The 24,133-nt window shown below is 39.2% G+C and overlaps 1 protein-coding gene across 1 annotated transcript in view; it reads right to left on the bottom strand.

Moving 5' to 3' along the window:
• tcea1 (transcription elongation factor A (SII), 1) overlaps positions 1 to 22,925 on the bottom strand; it is a 71,582-nt gene extending 48,657 nt beyond the window's left edge. The window contains exons 1-2 of the mRNA XM_060824335.1: positions 22,747 to 22,925; positions 4,437 to 4,499 (exon numbers count right to left, since the gene is read on the bottom strand). Of these exons, the coding sequence (XP_060680318.1) occupies positions 4,437 to 4,499; positions 22,747 to 22,821 (138 nt within the window). The 5' untranslated portion in view covers positions 22,822 to 22,925. The remainder of the gene's footprint in view (positions 1 to 4,436; positions 4,500 to 22,746) is intronic.
• Between the last annotated feature and the right edge of the window lie 1,208 nt (positions 22,926 to 24,133).

Raw genomic sequence — 24,133 nt, 5'->3', positions numbered from 1 at the left:
CGTTTCAACATAAGCAGGAAAAATGTAGTTAGCTGAAGACAACAGCTACAGTGGATAATGGTAGTGATGAATGCTGTCTTCCTGAGTAACAACAAGAGGTTCATGCTCCAAGATCCCTCTACCAATCCCACAAGGTAGTAGCTCTTAGCCATGTGTCAGTCAACAGATTGCTGGAATTCAGAGAACTGCAAGGCTCTCTTCATACCCTGCAAGCTAAGATTGCATGATAGAAGTCTGTAGTACAACTGCAGGTCCAGATATTTCCTAGCACCACAGCAGAAGCTGAAAGGTCAGTCATTAGAACTTGCACCTTGGATCCAGAAGTATATTCAGAATTGACCAACACTCACACAACAGAAAGCAGCAGTTTCAAGATCTCTACAAAGCCCCTGTGATGATTAGTACTGGTCTTCTCCACATTTCTAGAGCGTAACCACAAATTTTCTAAGTCATGCTAATGCTTCAAATATCATGTCCATAGCATCTACTTTTTTCTGTAGCATGCCTCAAAAGGGCTTTGAAGCTCATCATTGCAGAGCTGTGCATCTTTAACCTCTGGTGAGTTAGCACCTACACCATGCACACATGATGTCTTATCAAGTGCAGATCCATAAGCTAAGCTATTTTCTAAAGTTCATTAGTGTGCCAGTATTTGAACTTGCAGCTGTGGGTGAGAGAGAAAAAAAGTTAACTTCGAACTCACTATCTCCCTGCTCTTCCACCTCAGTCTTTTGTACATGGTCTATCCAGGTTGCGGTTTTATTGTCTGAGAAGAATAGCTGTAACAAGAGGCAACTAGAATGAAAAGCAGGAGGTATGTGCTTATAAAGCTTTCAGCTTGTAAATCACAAGAATAAGGGGATCAGAATGTGCAAGTGAGGACTTGGGATGAATAAATTGCTAATTTTGATGATTTGAGCCACAGGGCTATCAAGGGCGTTAGTCATGAGGATTCCAACATTAAGCAGCAAAATATTGTTCATTGCACGAAAGGCTTGTCCTCTGCTGGTTATGAGCCGTTACTTCTAATAATGCACCACTTTGTTCAGGAAAAGAGAAGTGTGCCAGTGAGTCTAGTGCAATATGTTTGGGTAATGTAGCTGTCATGATTGTATGTGTGACACAACGTACAAAGTCCAACATGTGGCCAAGATGTTTGAATATGTATTAACGAGTAATGGCGATGCAAAGGAATGAGCATTAGGCAGCAGACATGATTGAGCGAGACCACCTTAGTAGGTGAGTGAAAAATGTGGCACGTTAATTAGAATGCACCTTCCCTTTGAATACGAAAACCAGCTTCAATTTATGCTACCCTCCCATACTTTTTCATGGCTTATTGGGACTTTCAGGCATTCAATAGCATGCATAGCACCGATTGAACAATGTCATCATTCAACTTTGTGTGCAGCCTGAGTCAGAAGCATCAGACATGGGTCAATTGCGTCATGATCTGCACACTCATCTGAATTGTATTAAACTTTGCAGCCTTTTAATCCTAAACGGATAGAAGTAATTCTTAACTTCTTGTATATGATAGTATTGTAGGAAGAAAAAGGTGATGGAAGTAAATGTAGTAACTGATTCTTAGAAATACAAGATTGTATTTCACATTTTCTTGTTCAGTCGCACAAACAGAAAATATGCATCAATTTGAACAGAATCAGTGTTGTGCCATCTTCTGTTCAAATTTAGAATTAAACTGAAATTTACAAGTCAGTGGCTATTCATTAGGTAAACTTGAACTGCAGATAACCTAAATCAGAAACCATTCTGATATATTTTTTAAAAGCCTTCCAGATCAACACTAAACAGTGTTGCCCAATAGTATTTTAATTGGTCAAATCTTTCTTTACAATAACGTACCACAATTAAAATTAACTGTTGCTTTAAAGTGCTACTCTAACACAAGTTAGGGGGTGCATTTTTAAGATGAGAGGAGAAAGTTTTAAAAAGGACAGGAGGGGCAACTTTTTGTTTTTACACAGAGTGGTTATATGTGGAATGAACTGCCAGAGGAAGTAGTGAATGCAGGTACAATTACAACGTTTAAGACATTTGGATAAGTACATGAATAGGAAAGGGCTGAACAGCAGGAAAGTGGCACTTGTTTAGTTTGGTAACATGGTCAGCGTGGGCTGATAGAGGAAGTGGTAGAGGCTGGTACAAATGCAATATTTAAAAGGCATTTGATGGGTTTATGAATAGGAAAGGTTTGGAGGGATATGGGCCAGGTGCTGGCAGGTGGAACCAGGTTGGGTTGGGATATCAGGTTGGCATGGTCAAGTTGGACTGAAGGGTCTGTTTCGATGCTATATGACAATCCATGAAGTTCAATCATGTTAAAGCAATATCTTTAATTTATTTTGCATGCTGATAAATTTAACATTTATTTTCACACTTTTTGAACCCATCCTACAGAATTCTTATATTTAAATTTTCTTATTGCAAAAAGACTGAAATTCCATAAGTATGCTGTACGTGTCCCTTCATTTATTTAAAAAGCTTCAAATACATTAAAGGAATTCACTGGAATGGACAAAAAGAAATAAAAGCTGTATTCTTAATAATTTGTACAAGTCATGAACTGCAACATGAAGTTCACAGAGGTTTTTAAAAACATTTCACAATGTTTCAAGAACAAAATGTTTGCTTTGTTTTAACACTTCTAAATCAGATAGAAAGCATCTACTATTCAGTAAAACCTGCTTAATTGAAAGTCATTGGCAAACTATCACTGACAAAAACAAACATGGAAATGCTGAAGCAAAAGCTGACTTGATGCAACAGATTAACACTCAAGACATTGCTCATGATTTATTGGGGGAACTAAGGCAGTAAGACTCTTTAACATGATTCTACACAGCAGAGGCCTTTGGTGCACAACTTTGTTTGGGGACAACAGGTTAAAATTATAAAATTAAAACTTCTGGGTTTAGTGGGTTGATAAGAAAAGATGGAGCAAATTATGTAGCCTGCTGATTGGGAAAACACCCACCTTCAAAATCAGAATGGTGTAAGCTTTCTTGACTCCTTTCAGAAAATTAATTGAATCATGAAAGTTACTAGAATGTTCTTGTGATTACTAATTCATAAAGGATTTTTTCATTCTTAGTGATAGCTTGTCTAAATTAATTTTAATTAGACAGATTTGTTCCAGTAAATAGACAGTGATTACTTTAGCTTATCAAAAAGGCCTGACACAAGATGCATTTTGTGCTTCTGTACAAATTTCAATGCAATATAGAGACCATACACCACTTTCAATCAAGGGATTTTAAAAAAAAACATATTATTAAAACTTTTCAATTCACACTTTTCTGCAAGATACAATATTATCACTCGGGCTTGTATACCAACGACATATTGACTGTGCATTCTATTTGCGATCAGAGAAATGGAAATTACCTAATAATGTTTAGTTATCAGACGTTCAAAGTAGTTTGGTTTATAATAATCTGCAAAGATTTACATATAGAAAATGGATCAACATAAATATTCAAATGACGATAAACCACAGAAAGGTCACTTTGATAGTATAAAAATGTTACAGTCCATGTTACGGTTATAACACTGGACCAGCAACCCTGACATCATGAATTCAAATCTCACCCACAAAAGTTATAAAACTGAATTCAGTAAAATGAGTCAATTGTGGGCTAGTACCAGGAAACATAATCATGAAAGGCTCCAGATTATCATAAAAGCCCAACTGGCTCACAAAGCAGAACCTGTCTTCCCTACCTGGTCTGGCCTACAAGTGACTCCAGTCCCACGCTACATGGTTGACTCAAAGCCCTCACAGATGAATTCAGTAGATTCTGGTGGGATAATATCATAAAGACTTTGATACATTTTTAATGTAGATAATGATCTTGGTAAAATGGCAACTCTTATGGTTTTTAAAAAAAAAGAGTAACTATAAATCCTATTGTACTCACTAAAAAATTGCAATAAGCACTACACAAATTTTGACATTTATATAATGACGCAAAACTGGTGATCACAATTTATATCCCTCCTGATTTGTCTTACACTGGCATCAATGGAAACAAAAACATTATCTGGAAGGATGTAAAACAAGCTTCAAAATTGATATATCTGCTATCACAAAGAGTGAAGTTATATTTTTGGAGTAGTATAAAACTCTGCAATGTTCAGTGTTCAAATTGTGCAATGATTGTTATTAGTGGAGTTAACAGAAGCATAGACAACATTTTATGGTGGAACAGGAACTAACAGTTAAGGAGAAAGTTCCATCACGTGAAGCCAAAGCAGCTAAAAAAGGTAGCGCTACAGATTGAGCAGAACTAAATTAAATTATAAAGGTAAAACTCTGTTTCATGCTAGCACATTCAACTAGATATAGGAATAGATTTTCACTGATTTTTCACAATTCTCAACTGTGTTCAGACTTTGTTCTCAAGACAGCGTACCTGCAATAATTCCAAAGTCATGGGAATGCTCTTTAATTCCTTCAGCAAGTCCATGGCGCCCACCTGTAAAACACCACAATATACCTTTTAAAAACACAGACTGAGTAGTCACCAAGCCAGGTTAAACAATAGATCGAACATATAAATAAAAATTTTAGTCTTCTACTCATCAGAACAAGGTACAAGAATACCAATTTCAGAGGAAAACTAACATTGATACTGTATGACAGCAGTGAGACTGTTTCGCAAGCAGACTTTGATTGACAGAGGCCTCTTCACGGATAATGTGCCAGTTTGAGATTTGGAGATATTGCATTTTGTTCCTTCATCCAAACTATTTATATATTGTGAAAGCTGGGGTCCTAGCATAATTCCTTATGGTGTCCCACTAGTCACCACCTACCATTCAGAAAAAAGATTCCTATCCTTTGTTTCCTGTCTGCCAACTAGTTTCCTCTACATTTAAATACACTATCCCAATTCTATGTACTTCAATTTTATACACTAACCTCTTTGTGGGACTTTAACAAGTCTCCTGAAAATTCAAATAAACCATATTAACTCTACCATTTACATCCTCAAAATAATTCCAGTGATTTGTCAAGCGTGATTTCCCCTTCATAAATCCAAGCTGACTCTGCCACTGTGTTTTTTTAAATGCTCACTATTCTTTTCTAATGGATTCCAGTATTTTCCGCACTACCAATATTAGGCTAACTAGACTATAATTTCTGTTTTTTCCTTTGCCTCCCCTCTTAAACAGAATGGTTATATTAGCTACTCTTCAAACTACAGGAACCATCCAGTCTCTCTGGAATATTGGAAGATGATCAGCATTGCATCCACTATTTCTAGGGTTACTTCCTCAAGTATTCAGATGCAGATTTTCGACGCCCGAGGATTTATTTGCCTCCGATCCTATCAATTTCTCCAACATCATTTCCCAATTAATATGGATTTCTTACAGTTCCTTTCTCAGTAAAACCTGTTTTTTCACCACCCGCACCCTAACATTTGGAGTGTTACTTTTGTTCTCCTTTGTGAAAACAAAAATGAAATATCAATTTAGTGCATTAACATTTTTCCCCCATTATAAATTTGCTTGTTTATAACTATAAGGGATTTTTATGTCTTCACCAATCTTTTTCTCTTCACATGCCTATTGAAATTTTAACAGAGTCAGTTTTTATGTCCCCCCACAAGCTTATCCTCATAATCTAGTTTCCTTTTCTTAATAAATCCCCTTGCCTCCTTTGCAGAATTCTAACTGCTACCAGTCCTCAGATCTGTTGCATTTTTTGCTAATTGTAATGCCTCTTCCTTAGAACTAATACTAATTTCCCTTGTAAGTCACAGTTTGGCTAATTTTCCTGTCTTGCTTTGGTGCCAGACAGGAACGAACAAACAATTGTTGCAGTCCACCCATGCACTCTTCAAATGTTTGCCAATGTCTTTTCACCCTCATATCTTTAACTAATGACTCCCAATCTATCATAGCTATTTTGTGCCTCATTTCATAGTATCTATTTAGAGTCAGTTTCATAGTATCTATTTAATAGATACTCATTTCATAGTATCTATTTAAAATCCAGAGTAGTAAAGAGTAATAAAGCAAAGAAACAGGCCTTTTGGCCCATCATGTCGACACCAACTAACAAAAATGCAATTTATACAAAAATAAATGAAGTATCATTATGGATTCTGAGAGTTCTACAGCACGGAGACAGGCTTGTCGGCCCAAATTGGTCCATGTCAACCGAAATGTTCATTCATGCTAATACACTTGGCCCATGCCCTTCTAAACCATTCCTATCCAACTATTTGTATAAATGCCTTTTAAATGTTGTTAATATTCCTGCCTCAACCACTTCCACTGGCAGCTCCTTCTATATGCGTACCACCATCTGCGCTAAAATGTTGCCCTTTGATTCTTTCCCGCCTGATCTTAAACTGATGCTTAAATTGAGCACAGCAATGGCAGTTGGAAGTTAGTTCGGATAAACACAAGGTGATGTATTCTGGGAGGTCTAATAACGGAATGATATATACAGTGGATGGGAACCAAATTTGTAGTTCGAGTATAGAAAAGGTTGAGAATAGGGAGGTCCGAAATCAAGTTTCAGGGATGCAAGGTGGCACCGGCAAGCAAGAAATTGGTTTGAAGTGTGTCTACTTCAATGCCAGGAGCATCCGGAATAAGGTGGGTGAACTTGAAGCATGGGTTGGTACCTGGGACTTCGATGTTGTGGCCATTTCGGAGACATGAACAGAGCAGGGACAGGAATGGTTGTTGCAGGTTCCAGGATTTAGAATTTCAGTAAGAACAGAGAAGATGGTAAAAGAGGGGGAGGTGTGGCATTGCTGGTCAAGGACAGTATTACAGTTGCAGAAAGGATGTTTGGGGACTCGTCAACTGAGGTAGTATGGGCTGAGTTTAGAAACAGGAATGGAGAGGTCACACTGTTGGGAGTTTTCTATAGGCCTCTGAATAGTTCCAGAGATGTAAAGGATAGCAAAGATGATTCTCGATAGGAGTGAGAGACACAGGGTAGTTGTCATGGAGGACTTCAACTTTCCAAATATTGACTGGGAACGCAATAGTACGAGTACTACATATGGGTCAGTTTTTGTCCAGTGTGTACAGGAGGACTTCCTGACACAGTGTGTAGACAGGCCAACAAGGGGTGAAGCCACTTTAGATTTGGTACTGGGTAATGAGCCCAGCCAGGTGTTAGACTTGGATGTAGGTGAGCACTTTGGTGGTAGCGATCACAATTCTGTTATGTTGACTTTAGTGATAGAATGGGATAAGTGCATACCACTGGGCAAGAGTTAGAGCTGGGGGGGGGGGGGGGGGGGAGGCAATTACGATGCGATTAGGCAAGATTTAGGAAGCATAGGATGTGGAAGGAAACTGCAGGGGATGGGCACATTAGAAATGCAGAGTTTATTCAAGGAAACGCACCTGAGTGTCCTAGATAAGTATGTACTTGTCTGGCAGGGAGGAAGCTGTAGAGTGCGGGAGCCGGGGTTTACGAAGGAAGTGGAATCTCTGGTCGAGAGGAGGAAGAAAGCGGCTTATGTTAGGATGAGATGTGAAGGCTCAGTTAGGGCGCTTGAAGGTAGCCAGGAAAGACCTAAAAAGAGAGAGGTCAGAAAAGCCAGGAGGAGACATGAGAAGTTGTTGGCAGCTAGAAGGCCTGCTATAGGTATTTAAGGAATAAAAGAATGATGACAGTAAGATTCGGGTCAATCAAGGATAGTAGTGGGAAGTTGTGCGTGGAGTCAGAGGAGATGGGGAAGCACTAAATTAATATTTTTCAACAGTATTCACTCTAGAAAATGACAATGTTGTTGAGGAGAATACAGAGATACAGGCTACTAGACCAGGTGTGATTGAGGTTCACAAGGAAGAGATATGAGAAATCCTGCAGATTGTGAAAATAGTTAAGTCCCCTGGGCTGGATGGGATTTATCCAAGGATCCTCTGGGAAGCCAGGGAGGAGACTGCCAAGCCTTTGGCATTGATCTTTAAATCGTCATTATCTACAGGAACAGTGCCCGAAGACTGGAGATAGCAAATGTGGTTCCCCTGTTCAAGAAGGGGAGTAGAGACAACCCTGGTAATTATAGACCAGTGAGCTATACTTCAGTTGTTGGTAAAGTGTGGGAAAAGATAAGAGATAGGATTTATAATCATCTAGAAAAGAATAATTTGATTAGGGATAGTCAGCATGGTATTGTGAAGGGTAGGTCATGCTTCACAAACCTTATTGAGTTATTTTAGAAGGTGACCAAACAGGTGGATGAGAGTAAACTGGTTGATGTGGTGTATATGGATTTCAACAAGGCTTTTGATAAGTTTCCCCACAGTAGGCTATTGTACAAAATGCAGAGGAATGGGATTGTGGGAGATATAGCAGTTTGGATCAGTAATTGGCTTGCTGAGGGTGGTGGTTGATGGGAAATGTTCATCCTGGAGTCCAGTTACTAGTGGACTCGTTACTAGGGTCGGTGTTGGGTCCACTGCTGTTCGTCATTTGTATAAACGACCTAGGTGAGGGAGTAGAAGTGTGGGTTAGTACATTTGCAGATGACACAAAGGTCGGTGGAATTGTGGATAGTGACAAAGGATGTTGTAGGTTACAGAGAGACATAGATAAGCTGCAGAGCTGGGCTGACAGGTGGCAAATGGAGTTTAATGCGGACAAGTGAGAGGTGATTCACTTTGGTCGGAATAACTAGAATGCAGAATACTGGGCTAATGGTAAGATTCTTGGTAGTGTAGATGAGCAGAGAGATCTCGGTGTCCATGTACACAGATCCTTGAAAGTTGCCACCCAGGTTGACAGGGTTGTTAAGAAGACATACAATGTTTTAGCTTTTATTAATAGAGGGATCGAGTTCCGGAACCATGAGGTTATGCTGCAGCTGTACAAAACTCTGGTGCGGCCGCATCTGGAGTATTGTGTACAGTTCTGGTCACCACATTATAAGAAGGGTGTGGAAGCTTTGGAAAGGGTGCAGAAGAGATTTACTAGGATGTTGCCTGGTATGGAGGGAAGGTCTTACGAGGAAAGGCTGAGGGACTTGAGGCTGTTTTCATTAGAGAGAAAAAGGTTGAGAGGTGACTTAATAGAGACTAATAAGATAATCAGAGGGTTAGATAGGGTGGACAGGGAGAGCCTTTTTCCAAGTATGGTGACGGCAAGCACGAGGGGGCATAGCTTTAAATTAAGGGGTGAAAGATATAGGACAGATGTCAGAGATAGTTTCTTTACTCAGAGAGTAATAGAGTATGGAATGCTTTGCCTGTAACGGTAGTAGATTCGCCAACTTTAAGTACATTTAAGTCATCATTAGACAAGCATATAGATGTACATGAATAGCGTAGGATAGATGGGCTTCAGATTGGTATGACAGGTCGGCGCAACATCGAGGGCCGAAGGGCCTGTACTGCGCTGTAATGTTCTATGTTCTATGTAATGAATCATAGGTCCTGAGGGACTACCGAGGAACGACGAGACTTTGGTGTAAAAGTCCATAGACTCCTGAAGGTGTCTGTACAAGTGAACAGGGTGGTGAAGGCGGCAGATGAATGTTTGCCTTTATTAGCTGAGGCATAGGATATAGGAGCGAGAAAGTCTTGTTACAGCTTCATCAAACATTCTGAATTCTTTTTGTTCTAGGCAGTACATTTATCTTTTTATTAGGCCAGTATTCATTGCTGAACAGTGAGTTTCTATACCGTTGTTCAGTATTTTCATGGTTTTGACTTACTCTAAATGCTCAGAATTCTGTTAATTCATGCACGAGGAACACATATTTAGTGATTGTAGAATCACCACCATATTGCATTCAGTTGTCCTTAATAAAGAAGCATGTAAACTGGGATTTCCAAAAATTTATATCTACCCTCTGGCACCACTGTTGCAATGAGGTGTTTTTCTACAATTCATATTATTGAGTAGATGCACATTTCAGCAGGGGCAATATTAATAATTTTTCATGTAACTGTTTTGTTTAGGAAACAGAAAATGCTACAAAAACAATTAAAAATTAATTAAGAATTAACCCTGTGATTTAGCAGTTGGTCAATGAGAAAGTTCAAATAATGTCCACATAATTTCTTCAGCCCAGCAATCAGTCATTTTATGAAAAGGTGAACATGTTGAGCCTGCATCAACTGGAGTTTAGATGAATAAGCTGTGATCATATTCAAATTTATAAAATTCCAGAGGAGACTGGACAGATGGACACTAACAGGATGCTTCACTTTGCGGGAAAGACTAGATCTGAGGGACACAATTCAAAAATAAAGAAACTGCCCATTTAGATTAAGAGGAGAACCATTTTTTTCTTAGGGTCATTACATATTATTAAGGACAAGATAGATTGACTCCATTGTAAATCAAGAATGTAAGATAGAGGGATGGTCAGAAAGGTAGAGTTGAGGCCACAATCAGATCAGCCATAATTTTATCAAATGGCAGAAGAGGCTCAAAGAGCTGAATATCCTACTCCTGTTTATAATTTGCATGTATGTACAAACTAGAACAACTGAATTGTATTGATGCACTTATGAAAAACCATATCACTGGTCCAAATCTCAAACTCTTTAGACAACTGTACAACTCAGATGTGTTGCGGATAATTGAAAAGAAATGCAAAATAGGCAAGAGGCCTTTTGGCACAATGATAGTGTCCCTGCCTCATGATCCCAACTGTTGGTGGCCACCTGCATTCATACCGTTGTTAAATAGATTATCAATCCGCAATACTTCCAACACTGGCAGACAGAAAGACTGGAAACGATTTCTGATCAGTGATATCTTCTAAAGAGCCTCTGGCATCATTATGCAGAGAATGAGACCAGAATATGTAAAATTGCATGTTGCCATAAAAATCAAACTCCAGAATTTATTGATATTTGTGGAACTAAGCTGATATACAATTATATTTTCTATAGGCATCTTGCAATAATTAGAAGTCTTAAGTTTCATATAAACACAGAAAGTAAAAAAGGGGATTCTGACTATTTGCGTTTCTGTAGCATCATGTGGATAATCAAAAGTCAATTGTCTTTAGCTCCATGGAGTTGATACAGGATGAATTCACAAGGATTTCATACTCTGTATCCTGTTGCTTTATGTCATATATTCTCTGGGTTCAGAGAATTGGATTTTGAGAGCTCCAAAAATCTGTATTTGGTATACCTACCCACCATCTAGGTAAATGCAGTGAGATAAAACAAAAAGCTTTGCTACTCTAATTTAGCTTACTGGAACTGAACAGAAACTATCATGATCATGCCTCAGATGGGCAAAAGAATATATTCACTGTCAGGTTCAAGCTGTAAACTAACAGAAAAGTTTAACCCATGAGTACACAACCATTGTTCAATAGAAACAACATACTTATATCAATCATACCCTATTATTCTTGTTGAAATCAAATAATAAAACTATTCTCCTACTAATATTCAAAAGTGGGAGGGGGAGGAGGTGGGGGCTCAATGTTGCTTCCCACTGCCAGGAACCCAGGTTCAATTCCACCCTTGGGCAACTGCCAGTGCAGAGTTTGCATATTCTCCCCATGTCTGGGTGAGTATCCTTCAGGTACTTGGTTTCCTCACAGTGAATTTGCCATGCTAAATTTCCCATAGTAACCAGAGATATGCAGGGGAATGCAGGCTTGCATGGATAGAATGGGGAACGCTCTTCGAAGGTTCAGTGCGGACTCAATGGGCCAAATAGCCTGCTTCCAATCTGTAGAGATTCTGTGATATCTACAAAAATTTAAAACATGATTGCTTACTTCTTACCTTTAAGGCGGTATTTCAGAAAACCGAATAGATACTTTTCAATGACAAAGGGCAGTTTCAAGACGCAATCTATGGCTAAGTAAAAGGTCAAAAGGTAGTGTCAAAGAAAAAGCATGTCATTGCAAAAAGACAGGCAGCAGGTCATAAAAGGACAGCAAAGAATGACTAAATGATTCATAAGAAGGAAAACTTAAAGTTTGAGAAAATCTAGCTTCAATAAATAATTAATAAAAGCTAACACAATGACATCCATAAAAAGTGAGTCAAGGAAATTAATAATAATAAACAAAGATATATGACACATGAAATGGATGGGTACTTTACATCATTCTTCATTATGCAGGATACACCCAGAAGGGGCTTTAAATCAGGAAGTGATAGGAACAAGGAAACTCTCAACAGCAAATTGTTGGAGCCGTGAGCTGAGAAGACTCTCATTCCTGATGGATTTTAATAGAAGTAGCTAGTGAGACAGTTGATGTTTTATCTTCAATTTTTCTAAAATTCCCTAAATTTGGGATGGTTCTGTTAGATTGGAACACAGCGAGTGTAACTCCTTTGCTCAAAAGGAGGGAGGTAGACAGCAGGAAACTACAAGTCAGATAGTTTAACATTTGTTGCTGAAAAGACATTAGAAGCTGTTATTAAAAGTGTTAGCATAGGACACTGAAAACATTCAAGATTATCAGGCAGAGTCAACGTGATGTTGTGAAAGGAAAATCAAGTTTAACCTATTTACTGGAGGTCTTTGTGCAAGTGACATTCTGTGGATAAAAGGAAACCAGTGAATTTACTTCTAGTCTCAGAAGACATTTGACAGGGTCACTTAAAAGGTTATAGTGGAAGAAAAAAACCATATGGTATAAGGATAACATATTCACATGGAGCAGAATATAGACTGGCTAACCAAACAAAGATGGCAAAAATTGGTAAATTTTTGGAAGGAATGTACAGTAGTCAGTATCACTGCAAAGTGGACTAGAAGGAACTCTATAAAGTAGCACAAGAGGAGAGAAGTGAATTTACTAAGATAATGCTGGTAGGGTGCATTTATAATTGCTCTAAATGAGAAAGCATCTAAAATAGGGTCAGTTAAGTACTTTTATTTTTATGAATTACATATGTCAATGTGTTACTTTCCTCTGTGCTATGTAGGCTGATGACCATGCTTGCAGGAAGTGTGTTTAGCTGCAGCCACTATGTTGGAGGTGTGGCTACTGATGGACGCACTGCAGGGCATCAGTGATGCCAAGATTGTCATGAACAACATAATGAGTGAGGTGGTCAAACTGCAGGTAAAAAACTAAACAGGCAGAAAGTGAATGGGTAATCAACAACACAGAAAGACACGCAACTCCAGTGGCCGCCCCCTCTCTAAAGGACAATTTTGCATACTGTTGGGGACTTCTCAGGGGATGGCAGTGGGAGAAAGGTCCATGACAACACAGATGGTTCTGCTGCACAAAACAGGAAGAGCTAATACGATAGGAGATATTTTAGTAAGGGGAACTAGACAGGCATTTCTGCAGCTGCGAACAGGACTCTAAGATGGTATGTTACTGCCCTAGCGCAAGGATGTCGATGAGAGGCTACAGGGCATTCTAAAGGAGGAGGGTGAACACCAATGGTTGTGGTACATATCCGTACCAATGATATAGGTTTAAAAAAAGTTGAGGTCCTATGAGCCAAGTAAGGGAGTTAAGTTGTAAATTTAATTAGTAGTAAGGCAGTGATATAAGGATATTAGGGCATTGTGCTATTGAGTATAGAAATAACATATATCATTTGAATACATGACTGAAGAAAGAGTAGGAGGGAGCGATTTAAATTCATGAGACAATGGGGCCGGCACAAACAGGACATCTGGGCAGGACCAGACCCAATATCCCTAAGGATGCTGCTTGCTACTGCTGTTGGGGAGGGTTTAAACTGGAATGGTTTAGGGATGGGAACTTGAGCGGAGAGGAAAAGAAAAGGGAATCAAAAATCATGATCAAGTCAGGAAATCAAGGGTGAGAAACAAATAAGGCCACAGTGCAAAATAAAGACAAGATGACAAACAAGTTCAAAAAAACAAGCATTTGTAATAAGGTAGATGAACTAACAGTGCCAAAAACAGTTACACAGTTATGACATACTTGCAATCACACCAACATGACAACAGGGTAACCAGGATGGGAACTGAGCATACAAGGGTATTCAAGGTTTAGGAAGGACAGGCAAATAAGGAAAAATGGTAGATTAGGATTAATGGTAAAAAATAATGAAAACAATGTCCTAGTGAGATCAGAAATCATCACATGGAACCTGTGTGGGTGCAGATAAATAACAACAAGGCACAGAAAATGTTGGTGGGAATTGTCTTTTGGCCCCTAAACAGTAGTGGAGATTAGAGAAACAGGCAATAAGGTTACAATGATAATAATGGATGACTTTAGACCACATATAGGTTAGCCAAACCAAATTAATAATATATTATGACTTGGAGGTGTCGATGTTGGATTGGGGTGGACAATGTTAAAAATCATACAACACCAGGTTATAGTCCTTCAGGTTTATTTGGAAGCACTAGCTTTCAGAGCGCTGCTCCTTCATCAGATTGTTGTGCTGAACCATGACCACCTAATGAAGAAGCAGTGCTCCAAAAGCTAGTGCTTCCAAATAAACCCATTGGACTATAACCTGCTATTGTGTGATTTTTAACTTTAACAATACATTGGAGGATTTCATGGAGTGCCAACTGCACTGAGGAACCAACTAGTGAGGTTATCCTAGAATGGATATTGTGCAATGAAAAAGGATCACGCAGCAACAATCTTGCTGCGTGGGAAGAGGAACCATAAAATTATAGGATTGTTCATTAAGATGGAAAGTGATGAAGTTGAAATGAAAATTAGCATCCTCAATCTAAATAAAATTAACTATTAGGGTATGAGACATGAGTTGGCAATGGTAGTTTGGGGAATTGTACTAAAAGAACTGGCAGTGGATAAGCTTTGGCTGATATTTAATATACATATGTATAGATCATTCATTTTTATCTGGTGTAAAAGCAGAAGAGCAACGGTGGTTTAACCATACTTATAGAAAAAAATTAGAGAATATCTCCAAGAAGGAGACACAAATTTGCCAAAAACATGCAACAAGCTCTAGGACCAGGATCATCTTAGAATTCAGCAAGTGAAACATTTCTCAAGAAAAGGCAATAGAGTATGGATGCACAATTACAGGGAACATAAAAACCAACTGTTAAAAATGTAAGTTTTTACAGTCAGGAATGGGAGAAATTATAAAAGGAAACAAAGAATGGTAGAAAAATTGAACATTTATTTTGGTTCTTTTGAAAAGACAATAACTTTCCAGAAACATCAGGAAAAGTTGAGAAGTAGGAATTGAAGAAAATCAGTCTTAGCAAAAAGAAAGATGCCAGAGAAATTAACAGGCTTAAAAGGCTGATAACCTGCATTCACAATGTTAATGGAAGTTACTTTGGAAACATCTGATGCACCTGTGGACAACGTGGATGTTTGCTGATGATCACGATGTTCAGATCCATTTGGAACTTCTCTGATATTGAAGCAATCCCCATCCAAGTACAGCAAGACCTGTATCCAGGTTTAGGCTGAACATTCACGCCACACAAATGCAAGTCCCTCTCCAATAAGAGAAGATCTAACCACAGCCCGATGACACTTAAAGGCTTTTACAACATTGATAGTGGCAAATTCAATTTCCTGGTGGTTACTGTTGATCAGAAATTGAACTAGACTCACTATATAAGTACAGTAGCTACAAAGCCTGGTCAGATGCAAGGAATACTGCAGTGAGTCACTCATCTTCTAACTCCATAAAGCCTATCCAGCATTTGCAAGAAACAAGTCAGGAGTGTGATGGAATCCCCACTTGCCTGGATGTGTACATCTCCAACAATACACAAAAAGCTTGACATCATCCAGGACAAATCAGCTTGCTCGATTGTTCTGGATGTTGTGCCATTCAGTTCCTCCACCACCAAAACTCAGCAGCAGCAGTATATACAATGTACAAGATACACTGCAGAAATCTGCCAAAGATTGTTAGAAAGAACTTCCTAAATCCAAGATCAATTCTATCTAGATGGAGAAGAGCAGCAATAACACGGAACCACCACCACTTGCAAATTCCCCTTTGAACCTTTAACCATCCTGACTTAGAAACATATCACTGTTCCTTCACTATCATTGGGTCAAAATCCTGGAATTCCTTCCCTAGCAGCACTGTAGGTTTATGTAGAGTAGATGGACTGCAATGATTCATGAAGGGAACTCACTACCACTCTCTCAGAACAACAGGCAATAAATGCTGGCACTGCCAGCAACACCCACATCCAAGGACTGAATGTTTTTTAAATTCCAAAATGCTGTACATTCTGGAGCAGTTCCTATAAATTGGAGGGTGGCAAATGCAATCCCACGATATTAAAAAAAGAGATAAAACAAGAGATTTACAGACTACTTAGCATAATGTCAAGAGTGGGGAAAATGCTAGAGTCTTATTATAAAAGGTGTGGTAACAGAACACTTAATAGGTAGTCACACAATTAGACAATGTCAACATGGGCTTATGAAGGGGAAATCATGGTTAACAAATTAAAGGACATTTTAGGGATGTAATTAGTACAACAGATAAGGGAGAACCAATGGATGTTATATATTTGGATATTAAGTTTTTCAATGTGGCCCTACAGAATAGGCTAGTGGTCAAAATTAAAGCATACAGGAAACATACCAGTATAAATTAAAAAGGAGAAAGTGAGGACTGCAGATGCTGGAAATCAGAGCTGAAAATGTGTTGCTGGAAAAGCGCAGCAGGTCAGGCAGCATCCAAGGAGCAGGAGAATCGATATTTCAGGCATGAGCCCTTCTTCAGGAATGAGGAAAGTGTGTAAGGCTAAGATAAAAGGTAGGGAGGAGGGACTTGCAGGAGGGGCGTTGGAAATGCGACAGGTAGAAGGAGGTCAAGGTGAGGGTGATAGGCCGGAGTGGAGTTGGGGGCAGAGAGGTCAGGAAGAAGATTGCAGTTTAGGAAAGTGGTGCTGAGTTTGAGGGATTTGACTGAAACATTTCCCCTCCCCCCACCTTGTTAGGTGAAGGGGTAAACGTAGGGGAATGGGTGTGGATGAGTTGCTCTTCGGAGGGTCAGTGTGGACTTGTTGGGCCGAAGGGCCTGTTTCCACACTGTAAGTAATCTAATCTAATCTAATCAATTCTGGGTGACAACTGGTGAAGAATGGCTTAACAAGGATTAATGCTTGGGCCCAAGATACTTTAAATACATAGAAATGACTTGGATAAGGGAACCAAATGCAAAATTTCCAAGTTGCTGATAACAAAATTTGGGGTGATTAAGTGTGTGAGGAGGATGCAATAAGGCATCTGAGAGATCTGGACAAGTTGAGTGTGTGGGCAAAAACTTAGCAGATGCTGTAAAACATGGATAAATGTAAAGATTTGTATGAAATGCAGAGTATTTATTTAAAATGTGATATTGTGAAACGTGGATGTACAAAGGGTTCTGAGCATCCTTGTACATCAGTCAAGGAAAATTAGCAAGCAGGTGCAGCAGGTAATTATGAAAACAAATATTATAGTGGCCTTCATTGAAGAAGAATGGATGTTTTAGTGCAGTTCTACAGTGCCTTGATAAAACTGCATCTGGAGTGCTGTGTGAAGTTTTGATCTCCCTGTCTAAGAAAGAACATATTGCCACAAAGGGAGTGCTGCCAAGGTTCACTATGCTGATACTGAGGATGGTAAGTCTGTTTTAAAAGGAGAGATTGGTTTGACTGGGTCTATACTCAGATGTTTTGAAGAATGGGGTCTGATTCAAATGTATAAAATTCTAACAAGGCTAGACAGAACACTGACGGCATGGTGGCACAGTGGTTAGCACTGCTGCCTCACAGCGCCAGAGATCTAGGTTCAATTCCCGCCTCAGGTGACTCTGTGTGGAGTTTGCACATTCTCCCCGTGTCTGCGTGGGTTTCCTCCCGGTGCTCTGGTTTCCTCCCACAATCCAAAAATGTGTAGGTTAGGTGAATTGGCCATGCTAAATTGCTGTAGTGTGAGGTGAAGGGGGTAAATGTAGGGGAATGGGTGTGGATGGGTTGCGCTTCGGCGGGTCAGTGTGGACTTGTTGAGTCGAAGGGCCTGTTTCCACACTAAGTAATCTAAAATAGAACAGATAAAGAGGAAGCTTCCCCTGGTTAGAGAGTCTGAAACTCTCAGGATATAGGGTAGGCATGTAGGACAGAAATGCTGATCATAACATGATAGAATTGTGCAGTTTGAGAGGAAAGAACATCAGTCAGAATTAACAATGCTGAGGTTAAATAAAGACCATTACAAAGCAAAGAGGATGGAGCTGGTTGGAGTGGACTGGGGAAGGAATTCTGCAAAAAAAGAACAGATTGAGAAACAACAAAGACATATTCCAGCAAGGAAGGAGGATTTAGGAAGGGGATAAACTAACATGATTTAACAGGGAGGGAAGTTAAGGAGAGCATTTGATTGAAAGAGAAAACATATAATGTGGCAAAAATAAGTGGTAAGACAGAGGATTGGGAGTGACGGAGAAAATAAACTTTGTAGATAAACACACAAGTTATATCAAGACAGACAGCAGGAGCTTCCTGTATATAACAAAAGCAACAGAGAAGCTAAAATGAACATAGATCTCTTAAAAGAATGAGGCTTTAAAAAATATACATAGGGAAACCAAGAAATAGCAGAGGAGTTAAATATATACTTTGCATTACAGTAGGAGGTATCAACAGTATTAGGAAATTATTTATTCAACAACAAAAAAAAGACAGGAAATAAATATAATGACTAAAACTAAAGTGCGAAGGAAACTAACAGGGCTAAAGACTAACTGGACCTGACAAGATACATTCTAGGATATTAAAGGAAGTGGCTACACAGATAGTGAACACACTGATAGTAATCTTCTTAGATTCTGGAAATGTCCTGAAGGAATGGAAAACCGCCAATGTAAAATCTTTATTTACAAAAGGAAGCAAAAAAGTAACAACTAGCTACAAGTAAGTTAGGTTAAATGTCTTTATCGGGAATGCAACAGCAGGGCATTCAGAAATGTGACAAGAGTGAGTATGGCTTCTTGAACGGAAAATAATGTCTGACAAGTTTACTGCAATTCTTTGAAGTGGTAAGAAGCAGGATGAAAAGCAAGTACTGGATGTAATATATATTTGTGCTTTCAGAGGTATTTCATAAGGTATCACATATTAGGCTACTTAGTAACAATCAAAAATAGTATGTTATATGGATGGAGGATGAGCTAACAGGTGACAATTGTGATAGGGGGATCATTTTTAATGTGATAGTCTGGAATAAGTGGAGTGCCAAGGATCACAGTTATTTACAAAGCATTAATGGCTTAGATGAGGAAAGTGAATCTAGTTTGTGGACGACACAAAAACAGGCAAGTAGTGAAGATTACACAAAGAGGCTGCAAAAGGATACAAACAGGTTAAGTGATGACCTAAAACATGGTTATTGAATTATTATGTGGAGAAATGACAGGTGGTGCACTTTGGCAGAAAAAAAAGCTGAATATTATTTAAATTAAAAAAAGACCACAGCAAGTTATGGAACTTGCACAAATCACAAAACGCTAATATCCCCGCTCAGGTAATGGGGGAGGAATGGGAATGGAATATAAAGTCAGTTGCTAAACCTATTCAAGGCACGACTCGGACAACATTAGTCAGAATTAACCATGCTGAAGTTAAATAAGGACAATTACAAAGCAAAGAGGATACTGTGAACAGGGCTGGGCCCATATCTATGAGGCTGAGGTTCACGAGGTTGATACCAGGAATGGAGCGGCTGTCTTATGAGGACAGGTTTAGTAAATTGGGGCCTGTACTCAGAATGCAGAAGAATGAGAGGTGACCTTATTGAAATAGTCAAGATTCTCAGGGTAGATATGCAAAAAGTTGTTTCCCCTAGTGGAAAAGTCTGGGATGAGAGGGAATAATCTAAAAAAAATTGCAATTTGAGACAGATGAGAAGGAATTTCTTTCCTGGAGAGTGGCAAATCAATGGAATTCTTACACAGAGGGCTGTTAAGGCTGGGTCATTAAGTATATTCAACGCTGAGGTGGACAAATTTTTAATCAGTAAGGGAATCAAGGGTTATGGGGGAAAAAGCAAAGCAGTGAAGTTGGGGATTATCAGATCAGCCATTATCTCATTGATTTGTGGAAGCAATGGGCTGAATGGCCTCCCTCTACTCCTACATTTTATGGCCTTATAGACTGAGATGGTGAAACAGTTCTTCACTCATAATACCCTGGCTATATTCAAGAAAAAGGTTGTTGAAGTTCAATATTAAAGGAATCAAGGCATGTGAAAAGAAAGCAGGAATGTGACTTTGAGATAGAGAATCAGTTACGATCATATTTAATGGTGAGGAGGGCCAAATGGCCAACTTGTGCTCCGGTTTCTATGTTTCACTGGCAAAATGTTATGAGTGGCGTTTCATAATGATTGCTACCCAGGCTTCAATTTTTAATAATTCATATTAATGGATTTGATGAAGGACTAAAGGTAAGCTTGGTAAATGTGCTGATTACTCAATCATAGATAGAAAACTCTTGTAGTCTTATTAAAGCAAACTGCAAAACGGACATCAGGAGGCAAAATAACAAATAGATTAAATAAGTGTGCAAAGAACTCTCAAATGGGAGAATAATGTGGGAAGATGTGACTGCCCATTTTGGCAAGAATAAAAATGCAGCATTTTATCTAATTGGAGAGAGATTGCAGAACTTTGGGGCAGGAATCCCAATCATTATAACTGATGAGGAATGAACATCATTGTTTATTGTAAAGAGAACTGAACAAAAAAAAATGGAGATTATGCTTCAGTTATAAGTAAGGGAGTGAACGGCTACTGGGGTTCAATGGGAATGTGGAGCAGTTAAATTAGCAATAGTCTTCGTTAATGAAAGAATAGGCTTGAGAGGCCAAGCAGCCTGCTCCAGCTCTGAATTCATACATTATGTTAATCTTAGAGATAGAATTTTATCAGCAAGCAACATATCTACGAACATGTGCATTAGCAGCAGGTTTAGGCCATACAACACCTCAGACTTGCCCTAAGATTTATGGCTGACTTAATTGTGATCCCAACTCCACTTTCCCATCTACCACCTCTACCCACTAACTCCCTTGTCAAACAAGAATCTAATTTGGTATTGAAAATATTCAATGACGCTGCTTTTTTTGGTGAAGAGAATTCCACAGACTAACAACACTGGGAAAGAAAAAGATCCTCATCTACATCTTAAATAGGAAACCTCAGGTTTTAAATTGACACAGTCTAGTTCTCATCTCTCGCACAAGAGGAAAAATACTCTCAGTATCCACCATAATTTAGTCCTTTCATTATTCTAAACGTCATGGATACAGGCCCAATCTTTCCTCAGAAGGCAACTCCTGAAGTGAGCATAATACACTTAACAACTATTCTTGAGTATGTAGATTAAAATTACACTATACATCAGGCACAACCGACAGTTAACAATGATTGCAATGATGATTGTACTATCTTTCTGTGCAAAAATAGTTTCCTCATGTGTATATACTCGTGACAATATCAAAAAAATAGCAAATTTGCTGTGCTTTATGCATTCTGAGGCCATAAAAAGGACTACAAAAATCCAAATAAAACAAAGAACTAAAAATGCTAGCAATCTAAAAGAAAAACGGAAATTGCTGGTGAAACTCAGCAGGTCTGGCAACATCTGTGGAAAGAAAGCAGAGTTAATATTTCGAATCCTGGCTCTGATGAAAAGGTACCGGACTCAAAGCGTTAGCTCTGCTTTCGTGGATTTCATGACCACTTACTTGCCTGCAGAAACCATGGCATTTGTTAAATTTTCATAACAGCATACCAATCACTGGCTGCAATTTTTTCACTACCAGTACAGAATATTAAATGAATCAGCAAATGACCAGACAATTCATCATCTGGAATTAGCTCCATTGAATTTGATTTAGACAGAACCACTTGCTCCTATTCACTGCAGGAGTCTTAATTTAATAAAAAGGCATATAAATTAGTGGGGTTCCCAATTACTCATCCCTTTATATCCTAAATCAAGCATTACTGTAGCAACTGAATTCTTAAACTGAACTGAGCCATATTGATATTAATGACATATATTTATAACACATTATTATAACACATCCTCTGGTGCAGGTTAGACATAAACCTGCACCACCTAAACCATGTGGCCAGAAGGCAGGATCACTTAGCCACAAGAGAAACGATGAAACAAGCCTCAAGAATTTTTTTTAAATGAACTGTTCAGACGTGATTTTACACACTCCTGGTACAGGTGGGACTCGAATCCAGCCCCTCTAGCTGAAAGTAGGAATAATGACCACCGTGCCACAATAATCCTAATTTTTTCCAACTGTCCACTCTGCCAACTGGTTTGTAAGCAGAAAGCGCTATAAAATAATTAAAATCAGTCCAAGAAGTAACTCTACATTTCAGCAAAGGATCAATGACAAAAAGAATGTTTTGTTGATTTCTCTTTGGGCGAAGAAAAAGACACGGTTTGACTCGAAACAGCTGTTAGACAGCATCACAGACCAGCAAGTTGGTTCCCCTGTTTTGCTTTTTGGTAGATGCCCGGGAGGTGGGGCCCACTTATCGTAGGGACAGATGGATGCCGCCTATTTGGTAAGTGTAAAACCTCCAAACGACCATGTTGTATTGAATCCTCCGGGGTAGCGGGAACTGCGGGCATTCCCTTCGGGAAGCCGCGCGCGCCGCCTTCAACATTCGGCGGCGGTTGATGGTGGCGCGCAATTCCCGGACGCGTTCCGAGGGGCGAGGGTTTCACGCGCGGGGCCCAGTTTCCTCCCTCTGTCCCGTCTGTTACAGGCTCAACGGCCGCACACAGCTCACCGTGCTTTTCTTCGACACCATCTTATCCATCTTTTTCGCAATTCGGACAATATCATCCTCCTCCTTTTTACTCATCGTGCTGATTCTTTTGCAAGGGTTTTGTTTTTCCTCCGGCACCCTCACTTAAAGTCCGTGCACAGCTCTTCTGACACGCAGCCGCAAGCGCCGAACACTGAAAGAGAAAGCCCAAAGTAATAGAACATCTATCATGTAGATAGCTAGGGAGTTCCAAACAGACCCAACTAATCAATAACTGAAGGCCTGGACTTGTCAACTGCTGTGCACTTGGACGTTTTCCCTCTCACGCTGAGGAAGACTAAACTGATCAGTTATTGCAGGGCCGTTGATCCGGCTGTTGCTTTGCTTTTTGTGTTACATATTATCTTATGGTCAACTTCAGCTGGAACGGACCACGATCATTGTAACCACTGTTCGTTAACTCGTTTCTATGCTTAATACGTGGCTTCGACTGTTGACTATTGTTTAAAGAGGTATTCTTACAGAAGACCAGCAGTGATAATGATTGTTTATAGCGACTTTTGCTATTTTAGTCCGTAATGTTTTTGTTTTGAAGTTGCTATAAAACTAAAGCATGTTAGCATGATAGTATCAGAAAGTTATCTGTCAACACCTTGGGGTCTAATTTTCTACTATTCTACTAATTTTCTATTTCGAAAATAGATTGTGGGAAACTGAGTTCTGAGGAAGGGTAACTCGACCCGAAATGTTAACTCTGATTTCTCTGCACAGATGTTGCCAGACCTGCTGAGCTTTTCCAGAACTTTCTATTTTTGTCTCGGTTTACAGATCTTTCAGCTTTTATTTGTGAGAAAATACTTTTCCCAATAAGGAGGAAACTTAATTAAACCCTCTGTCCGTTTTTGGCGACGTAGTGCTATTGCAATGCCATCTCTGAACCCCAGGAGGGATGCTTAGAACCAACGTGAAACAATCATGTCTGGATGTTTTATTGTACAATTGTTTCTCTGATCATGCCTGGCTGAATTATGTGTGAAGTAGACCAAGGAAATTTGGTTCTCTGGCATCCTGATTAGTAGGAAAGTGGTTATGACATGTTTGATATGAATCGTTGTTAAAAAGTGGTAAAATTAAGCAGTCAGAAGGTGACTAAGGACTGGTCAGCTCGATTAGGTCTACAATCAACACTAGATGGACCAACCATGTTGGAGACTTAGTGTTCCAGCTAAAATTGTAGTGATCTTTGTCTGGAAATCAAATTTTTCCTGTGATTTCTCAGTAATGGATTTTTTCCAATGCTTGGTGGTGACTTTCTTTTGGGTGGGAGCCAATAGTAAGTTGTGAAGGGATTTAAATCGGACAACCTCATCAAAGGGTAGTACAATTTAGACAGCTTAGAGGTTCTGGA

Source organism: Hemiscyllium ocellatum, chromosome 4 (genome assembly GCF_020745735.1).
Source record: "Hemiscyllium ocellatum isolate sHemOce1 chromosome 4, sHemOce1.pat.X.cur, whole genome shotgun sequence".
In the NCBI taxonomy this organism is placed as follows: domain Eukaryota; kingdom Metazoa; phylum Chordata; class Chondrichthyes; order Orectolobiformes; family Hemiscylliidae; genus Hemiscyllium; species Hemiscyllium ocellatum.
The sequence above is the reverse complement of the archived record's forward strand: the minus strand, read 5'-3'. Positions and strand labels throughout refer to the sequence as shown.